The sequence below is a fragment of the Prosopis cineraria genome, unplaced genomic scaffold (genome assembly GCF_029017545.1).
Source record: "Prosopis cineraria cultivar Desert tree isolate PC_DT_omini unplaced genomic scaffold, ASM2901754v1 PC14, whole genome shotgun sequence".
Lineage (NCBI taxonomy): Eukaryota > Viridiplantae > Streptophyta > Magnoliopsida > Fabales > Fabaceae > Prosopis > Prosopis cineraria.
The window spans coordinates 23388837-23399029 of record NW_026555345.1 but is presented as its reverse complement, the minus strand read 5'-3'; the positions used below and the strand labels follow the sequence as shown (position 1 = coordinate 23399029).

Genomic DNA, 10193 nt, shown 5'->3' with positions numbered 1-10193 from the left:
TTTGGCAAAATCTCACTAGCCCGTTTGGACACCACCATACTACTTATTATCATTATCATTTCTCTTGCAATTAATCGAAATTTGTCGATTTCAAAATTATTGATTAATTCTGATTTTGTTTTTTTCCTTTGTATTTTTGGCCGATATCAATTAATTTTGATTTAAATATTATCTCGAGCTCAAAATCAAATATATATTTCTTCGACGTATCTTTGTCTTATTTGAAAATTATCAATTTTATTGTTTGTCGATTTAAAATGTAATTAGGAATTAATAAAATAATAAAAATTGAGGAGAAATATTGTTGGGAATTGTTTCGGCAGTGTTTGGCGCGTATATAAATAAATAAACAAAGAAAGTCGAGGACCAATAAAAGAGGCTTCTCACCTTAAACAAAAAAGAAGCTTGGCTCGAAGTAAATCGTAGGAAGAGGGAAGATGAAAATAAAGAAACAAATAAAAGGCATGGGACTGCAGGGGGGAGAGAGAGTGAGTGAGAGAAACTAGAGGGGAGTGACGAAACTTGAAACAGAGACGCAGTCTCTGTGTGCGTATGTGTGTGTGAAAGGGTGCGTGTGTGTGTGGGTGCGTGTGGGAGAGAGGAGGGGAGAGAGAGGGTCGAAACCCCAGATGCTCTAACCCATTTTTCTCTCTCTACTTTCTTGGTCTGAAACACTGCAATCTATCTGATCGGAGACTCTCATTCTCGCAGTTCGACGTTCCGAGACTCTCAGGTTCCTGTGTAATTAGCTCCCTTTCTGGTTGGTATAGTGCGTGTGGTCCGTACAATGGAGCGGTACGGCCGGACCAGTGAAGGGTCGCAGTCTGATCCGTCACCGGAATGGACCGGAACGGGAGGGGAAACAGGGCTCGAAGGTGAGTCTATCTGTCGCTGCATTCCAAATTCCGTCCTCTTTTTGGCGAAATTTTGGGTATTGCTTTTGCGATTTGTGGTTTTTGTGGAATGTGGCGCGTTATGAACTGGGTTTGATCTTGATTTTGCAAATGCAGAGGCTGTGTGGCAATTCGAATTGGGTGGCGGTGAATCGTACCCGCAACGGCCCGATGAGGCCGATTGTATCTACTATTTGAGGACTGGTTTTTGTGGGTACGGCTCGCGATGTCGGTTCAATCATCCTCGAGACCGTGGCGCGGTAAATTTGTTGCAGTTAATTATTTGCGGGCTTTTTTAAAGGGCTTTGTTTGGTTCCTGATGGTTGATATGACCGTTCGCTTTTTTGAGTTCAATTTGGTTTGATCCTGTCTTTGGGCCCTGGGCTATGTGTTAGGTTTGAGCTTGCATTTGAGGGGTTGCCATCAAGTGTTGTTAGGATATTGATTATTAATTGCATTAACTTATCTGAGATCAGTATGTTTGCGTTTGATATTCTGATCGAGTGTTTCTTAATTTGGAGATATACATATGAGTTGATTAGGTTATTGGAGCTGCAAGGACAGGAGGGGAGTTCCCAGAACGAGTAGGCCAGCCTGTATGCCAGGTGCTTTTTTTTTTTTTCCAAGGAGAATACAATAATTATTGCCTTTCACATTCTTATTTCTTGCTGGCAATTGGTTCAACATTCAGGCATATTTATGTCAAAGATGGAAGGAATTTTACGCTGAATTTTGTTTTCATTATAGTGTTGATGACTTTCCTCTTCCATTGATTTTGTGCTCTGATATAAACTGCAGTATTATATGAGGACAGGATCATGCAAATTTGGCTCATCCTGCAAGTATCACCATCCAAGGCAGGGAGGGGGCACTTTTAGTCCTGTGTCACTAAATTATTATGGATATCCATTGCGACCGGTCTGTATTGCTTTTCATTTACTGCATAAGCTTATGTCTTTTCTTGAATGTCGGGATCACATTTTCTAATAACACAGAGAGTTTGTTCCAAACTTGAATTTTTATAAATAACAGGGTGAGAAAGAGTGTTCATATTATGTGAAAACGGGACAATGCAAGTTTGGCAGAACTTGTAAATTCCACCATCCGCAGCCTGCTGGCATGCAAATTCCAGCACAAACACCAGTTCCCCCGGTTTCACCTCTACCTGTACCGGTACCTTCTCCATTATATCCAACTGTACAGCCATCATCTGGCCCTTCATCATCACAATATGGTGTAATGGTTGCAACCCCAAGGCCACCTCTGTTACCTGGCTCTTTAGTCCATAGTCCCTATGGGCAGCTGGTTTTGTCCCCGGCTGTAGTCCCTTTTCCAGGTTGGAGTCCTTATCAGGTAGGGCAAACTTATTATTTGATTATTTATTCAAGTTATTCTTGCATTTGTTGAAGCCGTTGATCACTTGGTGCAGCCTCCTGCAAGCCCCTTATTTCCTTCAAGTAATCCATCTAACATTGGTTCAGCGCAGCTTTATGGGATGGGTCAGCTACCTCCATCAGCATCATCTTATAGTGGACAGTATCAACCTCCAGGCTCCTCAGTCGGTCCTTCAGGCAGTAGTCAGAAGGAGCAATCATTTCCAGAAAGACCTGGTCAGCCGGAATGTCAGTATTATATGAAAACGGGGGAGTGTAAATTTGGTCCATCCTGTAGATATCATCATCCACCTGAATTAGTTGCTCCAAAAACAAATGTGGTCCTTAGTCCTGTGGGCCTTCCTTTGCGCCCGGTAATCATCATTCTCAACTTGTTTTTATGTCCATGCCTTAGTAATGATTATGAACGTTCCATTTGTTTTGCTAAAACTTTAGTATTAGCCAGTCATTGAGAATTTGAAGCTTTACTGGCCGGAATTCCATTTTATGTTTGATAGCATCAATGAAAACAAATTTTATGAGAGGGAAAACAAATTTTATGTTTGAAGCTTTCCATTTCTTGTCTTTTTGCAGTAAATGTGTATATAATTGTGCCTTTTTTGGTCTCTTTTCTTAAAGTGTATTCACTGTATTGTCATGTGGGAAAATACTGTAAGTAAACACTTTTTCCCGAAATTTTTCTATGTGGACTTGTTCTCTTCCAGGACAATGAACTATGAAATGTTGGAACTTCTGCAATGCTTCCCTGACTAGTTTCTTTTGGACCGGGCAATATGGGGGAGGAGATCCTTTACATTTCCGGCACAGTTTCCTGTCAATTTGAAGAGAACTATAAAGGGGATTGGATACCCTAAATTTCCTTTTAAAATTTTCTGTAGAGTTTTTTTTTATTTTTTTTGGGGCCTGCTCATCTTTTCTCTCTTTATCTTCGTCCAACTCTGCAGGGAATTTACAAGAAAAATAGAGGATCCAATGGAGATAGGGTATGAATGGGTCCCATACATTTTCCATATTTATAAGTTGGAAAAGGAGAGGATCTCCTTGGGAATATCTACATTTAATGCTTTGAAATTGTCAAGATCAAGGGATATTTTTTAGTGTTCAATTTGATCATCTTTTGTTTGAAAAAATCCTGCATAATCTAGCTGGACTTGCCCCCCTCTGCTGATGAGTCTTCGTGTTCTATGTTTTATTCTGATATGCTTATTATATGCATCTTTCCCATATTTATGAAAATATTATTCCAAAGCATTGAAGATCTTCTCATTCTCCCCTTACTCTTCATGTGAAATATGTTTCCCCTTTCAGTAGCTTGACAGTATTTTGGGATTCATTTACCCTTATAAAGTAGCTTGAGAGCATTAGTGGTTGGTACCATGTCTATGTGCTTTAATAATTGTTGCCTATTATGTAGAATGAGTATCACAAACTTCAGCTTATGACTGATTTCATATATGCTTGATATGTTATTGTGTTGTGAACTTGATCTGGCCTCAGTACATTTTCATCTATGTGATGATTGTCATCCAAAGCATCACTTCTTCATTACTGTCATGCATAAATCATTATGGCTTTTGTACAGTGTTATTTTTTAATCTATGTACTTTTTCTCATCCTAGCATTTTTGAAATTGTTGCTGGCTTCATTTAAATGGGATATTGTTTCAAGAACAACAAGCTTTTGCATGTCTTTGGTCACTTATACCATGATATCATAGGTCTTAGGTGTTGTTTTGTGTAATTGCTGCATTTTGGTTATTTTCTCTTTGATCTTGATTGGACATGCTGTACGAGAAATCTGTTCAACTTTTAGATGATTGGACTGATGAACCAATGATCCCTTGTTATGGAAATCATCCCAATATTCTTTTGCACATGGGGCCAGTAAAACGCCTTAGACTGGAGAAGCCTTACTTCTTATAGAGTCTCTTACGCCCATAAGTTTCTTGGAAAACTCAATGTAATCTTTCTGGATGTTTGGTGCATCTAATGAATAAGGAGTATTACTTCATTTTTTTGTATCTCTTTTAGATGAGATGCTCATATTAATATCATTGAGTCTTAAGAGCGGTCTTGAAGGGTTCTCTATAATGATAGGGATTCTGAGCTGAGATTTTTGGAAAAAAATCAGTGATAATTCAACCATTTTCTCATTACATTTTTCTGGAGTAGTTGATGACATATAGGCAAGAATTATATAAGGAATTTTCTGTTGATGTACAATATTTATATATTGCTTGCTTTGACAGTTGACCTGTTATATTTTTGGCTTTAGGACATGCTGAAGAACATACTGATGATTTTTTCATCCTCAATTCTTTTGGGTTTTCTTTTGTGAATTGCGGTATCTCTCATTGTGCTTGAAACTTTCATTTCTCTATAATGTGCACGGACAAAAATCAGTTCAACAGGATCAAACGATTTTGTTTACTGTGTAATATTAACAATGCCAATGCTTGAGTCTATAGTTTGGGGAAATTAAGCTTATGGATCTTGGAATGTAAAATTTATTTATTGATGAGTATAATCACATCAAGATATACTTGTGTGAGGTAAACTCTTTGTGTGTGTGTGTGTGTGGAGATTCATTTGGGTGAGTAATGGGGGTGAGGATGGGTTTGAGAATTATCTCAATCTATATGGGAAAAATGATAAATTAGTAATCATCTGAATCAGAAAACATCTTTGAGCCTGATGAAATGATGGCAACGTTTATTGGATAAAAGCTCACCTTTTTGATGTGGAAGCTAAGATACGGAAGTTTTTATGGTTAAGGTCACTAATCAGAGTGTACGAGTCTAACCTGATTTTATGTAAGATTGTATCAATGATGTACTTTTTAATCTCGTGCATAGTGTCGTGGGGGTAACCTTCATATGGTGTATGCTTGAAGATTTTATTGAATGAAATTCTGATAATTTATGTGTCCATTTTATGGCCTCTGGTTGTTGAGGCCTCTAGTAGGAGGAAGAAAGGGAATAAAACAAAAAGGAATAATGAGATAGTACCTGGTGAGGGGTCCTGGATAACTAACTATCAAATGATTTGAATTGTGTAGGTGAGCTGGAGGAGAGAGTTGTTGGCACGAGATGGGTGCATGTATTGTTAACCGATTGGTATAGGTCTATAGGAAGGAAAATATAAGTGGAATTTAGGAGGGACTCTACCTCTTGAGATCTAGAGGCCTGCCCCTTTTCTTGCATTTTGTGCCTTTAGTTTTCAAATTTCATCTAGCTTTGAAGCTAGTTTTAACCAAGGAATTATTATAACATTTCATACAATACATTTCACTTTGGTTACATATTTCTTTCTGTGGACATTATTTCATGCTTATTTCTCTCTTTAGTTTCTCTATCATCATTCAGTGGTTTTCTAGTTCTTTTTCCTCAATGGTTTTCAATTTCAACATGAGTAGTTGATCATATATCTGAGCTGTAAATCCTTGTACAGGATATCTGACTTAATTTTATACTATCTGTGATGCGTGTTGTCTGTAGAATTCGAAACTTGTGTGAGCATTTCATTTCCTTTTCCTTGTTTATCCCTGTCAGCTGGCATATCTTTTTGATTGTTGTTGATGTTATTCTTTTTTGGAAACTTTTTTATCATTAAATACTTTTTAAAGGTTAAGGTGTTATAAGAGGAATCAGTGATGCAAGAAATAGATGCAAATTCTTTAGGTTTAATTATCTGGGGAGTATGGAATGCTTTGTGAGTTGTTTATCTGCTATTTTATTTGTCAAGAATCTGATGTTGGTGTTTAATTATCCAGGGGGCACCTCCTTGCACTCATTATGCACAGCGTGGGGTGTGTAAGTTTGGGTCAGCCTGCAAATTTGATCATCCTATTGGAGCATTGAGTTATAGTCCATCTGCTTCCTCCCTTGCTGATATGCCGGTTGCACCCTATCCTGTGGGTTCATCAATTGGCACTCTTGCCCCATCATCTTCATCAGAATTGCGGCCTGAACTCATCTCAGGATCCGGCAATGAGTCTGCATCATCCAGAATATCTTCATCAATGAGCACATCAACGGCATCAGTTGGCTTGACCTTGTCATCTGGTGGATCCATTTCTCAATCAACTGTTCAACAATCTGCTCAGAGTTCCAGCCCTTCAGCAATTACCAATAGCATTGCAAGCAGCTCGATCTCTCACACCTCTAGTTAAGCAATGTGAATGGATACCTCATTATAACTCCTTTTTATCTCAATTCTTCAACTGGACATCATTATTTAAAGAGGTCCTGAATAGGTTTTCTTTTTGAGTTATTCCAGTTCCTCATTCAGTTCTAGGCACACGTCAGCGTCAATTGTCTTTGTCTCATATAATCTTTTCATGGCCATCTCTTTGATCTTTTGAATAAAACCATGGCCAACCTGGAGATTTTAGCAAACCCCATACAGCCACCTTTCTTCTGAATAACTTCTAAAAGAATCTGCAAGCCCATTATGCATGTGCATCCAAATCTCCAATTTTTTTTGGAGATCGTTGTACTTATTTATGCTCAGGTCTTTTTTAATATTAGGAAGATTCTGGCACACAGTTTCATTGATCATGTGTTTGACTCTTCACCGAAACCCTTCTCTCCTCCAAACACCAATCCTTTTATAATCTGGGAACAATTTTCCAACTGTATTCGGAAGCTCCTATTCACTACTGTTCCCAGCCTTTTGACTAGGGTTACTGTGAAGAGAAGTAATCAGGAGGCTACAATGAGGCTTCACATTGCTTATCTTATATGGTTTTTTAGATACACAATGTTGTGACAAGTGAAATGCATGACTTGGTACTTAAATTTATTACAAAATACATATATGAAGCAACATTTGAATCAAAACGTTTGAATGTGTAATAATTTTTTTTGCCTCCCCTTTCTCTGAGTTTACTCGATCTATCTTTAATGTGAGAGATCAGGTAATTTTCTGGTGGGAAATTTCTCTTCTGTTTTGCCCCTCATGACTGAAATATTTGGATATGTTTGCTGTAAGATGATCATATATTACACTAGACACCACACTGTACCCCAGTTAAAAACAAGGGTACAGCATAATGCGATGCAGCATGCAAATCAAGTGCATGTCTTCTGGGGAAAAGTAGCTTTTTTGAGTGTTCCTCACAATTGGGAGGATAACCACTTCTGTAGCTGTGTGGTGTTTGGATTTTAACTCGAGTCTGGTGTCTACAATGAATATTGGTGTATAGCCTGAAGCAATCTGCACAGCTTGTGCCTGACTGGTTCTTGTAGCGTTGGTGACTCATTAGTGAGATCAAACTGTGTGTAGATGTCATGTGTTGTTCTTTGGTAGGTGCAAGAGATGTATAAATCAAGTGGAACCAGCGCATTATCCGAGTCCTAATCTGCAATTGCTTCAATCTTTATAATTAAGATTTGCTCTAGTTAATATGCCAAACAAGGACAGATCCAGGATGATAAGAGTGGGGAATGGCTAAACAAAGACAAAATGATATTAAAGAGTAACTCGGCAAAAATGTGCTGATTTCTTTTCATGGTGCTAGCTAAAAAGCTTAGATTTCTTCAATAATTTCCCTTACAATTGGTACATTATACATGATGAAGATTGTTTACCAGTTTTCTGATCTCCATGAGACTGACAACCTTCAACTTGTCCTGCTGGTAACAAGTTTTGGTGGCTTAAAAAGGGAACATGAGGATTACAAAGCATGCTAATCTTCGTTGGCCTTCCCAAAATGGAATTATGAATGCTAGCCTTTTGACCTAATAAGGACACATGAATTTATGCATTGCATTACATTTAAGAAATAATTCATAATGTTAACAATTTATGAATAATGCAACTCATTGACAGCCAACCTGGTCTGGTCAGTCTTAATTCACCCTGTTTTGGTTTGTTTGGATTAACTCAATTTTGAACAATAAAATATACTTTCAAATTTATTTTTTTATCATTCTTGAATTTACTTTTTTTGTAAATCAATTTGTCTATTTCTTTTATTGATTTCATTTTAGCCCTCTTAGTTGTCTTTTATCAATTTGTGTGCCCATTTTTGTCCTAAACTTGTTACAAATCTTTGGTGTTAAGGTATTAGAAAAACTATAAAATAATTGCCAAGCATTTAATCAAATATGAAATGAGTTATAGATTTATAGTTCTGATCAAATAGTAAACTAGTTTGTCTTCATTCTCTCCATCAGAATTGCAGAGGTTAAAAGAATTGTTAAAAAAGAAAAAAGAAAAAACCCAACTTCTTAAGCAATCAAACTCTTGTTGAAATTTCTTAAGATGTGTGAGTACACATGAATCAAACAGAAAATTAAAATTATAAGAAAAGTTTCACTTATAAAATTTAGTATTTTTTTAATGCAGTTTATAAAAAAGTCAGCATAACTGTTAAGGATATAACTCTACCTCACAAGAACTTGAGTTGAAATTCAACTGTTGATATAAGAATCACGTTACTAGACATTTTAATAGTATCTAGGAGAAATTACAAATAGGTCCCAAAATAATAACTATTTTTTCAATTTCATTTACAAATCAAACTTTTTTTATATTGTTATTTAATTGGATTAAATTCAAGTACTGTGAGGGTTTAGTTAAAAGTAATTTTTTTAGAGACATTTTATATATTTACACAAAGACCAACTTGAGATCTTGTGTTTAGTTTAGCTATTATAATTTTTTTTATTTTGACCAAAACTTATTTGATTACAAGTCAAACTTTTGTATTTGCATCTTGAATTCTTGTATTTACAAGTAGTTAGGACTTATGAGTAATTAATTTTTTTATTTGAAACCTATAAATAATTCATCATTTTTAATGTAAATTTTTCATCATCAATCACCAATATTTATTCACTTATTTGTTCGTAACTCAATGTAACTGATTTCAAACTCTAGCTAGAAGTGGGTCCCACAATCCAATGTTCTTGAAGAAAGAAAAAAGGGGGGAAAAGACAATGAGCCAATGAGTGAATAGAGAAATAATGGTCAATAAGAATGGAAAGAAAGCACAGAGAGCCTAAGAAAGCAAGCAATCGATTAGAATTGGATGGACAACATATCTTTCTGCGAAGCTATGCTTCTTGTACCCAAAAAGTTAGAGCAGCTACCCCTAAAAGATGGATCAAACCATTACATCAATCTGTTTTGTATTTTATTTTATTTATAATATTAGAAATCACTTTCCCTTGATCACTTTTGTAAGTGAAATAATCGCTTCTTCTTTTGCGGTAGCAAAAATTATTTAATTCTCCTGTTACTTCCACTGCATCTCTATTTAAAGTTGGCGGAGCTAAAGTTTTTAGGGAGGATGATAATTAGATTTTAAAATATGGAATTAATAATAATTAAATTCTTGTAAATTTTTTAAAAATTTATTATAAATATTAATTTAGACAATTACAAATAGAAATCTCAACTACAATCGAAGGATTACATTCAAAATTTCTGGATTAATATTTTTAACTCACGTTTTTAGATTATGTTGTTGAAAATCTAACTGTGGTAATCTTTTCAAATCGTCATTGTCCCACATTCTTACCATGTAACTTACCCTCACACACACACACACACACTCTCTCTCTCTCTGTCTCTCTCTCCCCCTCCCTCTCACGCGCGCCCACAATTAGAAAGGACAACATAGACTCAGTCAAACTAAGAGGAATAGGCAGGAAAAAGGAGTATGATTTTCCACCCTTAGAATCTGAGTAAAGAGCAAAAGTAATCACCCCAAAAGAGCAATAAAGTAATTATATAATTAGAAGAAGAAAAGGCTTGCAGATACACCCAAGTTACAAGGGCCAAAAAAAAAAAAAAACGTACAAGTGCATGCAAATGTAATGCAAGATAGCAAAAAGCACGATGACAAAAGGCAATTCACACAATATACTACACTACACCATGAAAACTGATAATCCAAC

At 36.2% G+C, this 10193-nt stretch overlaps 1 protein-coding gene across 3 annotated transcripts; it reads left to right on the top strand.

Moving 5' to 3' along the window:
• Nucleotides 1-402: 402 nt before the first annotated feature.
• On the top strand, nt 403-7156 carry LOC129292896 (zinc finger CCCH domain-containing protein 34-like). Of its 3 annotated transcripts, none has more exons than XM_054930576.1 (8): nt 403-875; nt 1011-1153; nt 1436-1498; nt 1692-1811; nt 1926-2246; nt 2323-2640; nt 3232-3270; nt 6059-7156. In XM_054930576.1, exons 1-8 carry the CDS (start codon nt 788-790, stop codon nt 6455-6457), a joined length of 1491 nt encoding a protein of 496 aa, XP_054786551.1. In that variant the 5' UTR covers nt 403-787; the 3' UTR covers nt 6458-7156. The 3 variants fall into 3 exon arrangements, with proteins under 3 accessions (XP_054786551.1, XP_054786555.1, XP_054786554.1); XM_054930580.1 differs by having other exon boundaries at nt 404-875; nt 2380-2640; XM_054930579.1 differs by lacking the exon at nt 3232-3270 and having other exon boundaries at nt 406-875.
• The last annotated feature ends 3037 nt before the right edge of the window (nt 7157-10193 follow it).

What these genes read in the sequence shown, in the direction of transcription:
- LOC129292896 (XM_054930576.1), top strand. Translation starts at nt 788, where the DNA reads ATGGAGCGGTACGGCCGGACCAGTGAAGGGTCGCAGTCTGATCCGTCA. An exon ending in ATCCTCGAGACCGTGGCGCG is followed by an intron (nt 1,154 to 1,435) that starts GTAAATTTGTTG and finishes TGAGTTGATTAG; the next exon opens with GTTATTGGAGCTGCAAGGAC. An exon ending in TGGGCCTTCCTTTGCGCCCG is followed by an intron (nt 2,641 to 3,231) that starts GTAATCATCATT and finishes CCAACTCTGCAG; the next exon opens with GGAATTTACAAGAAAAATAG.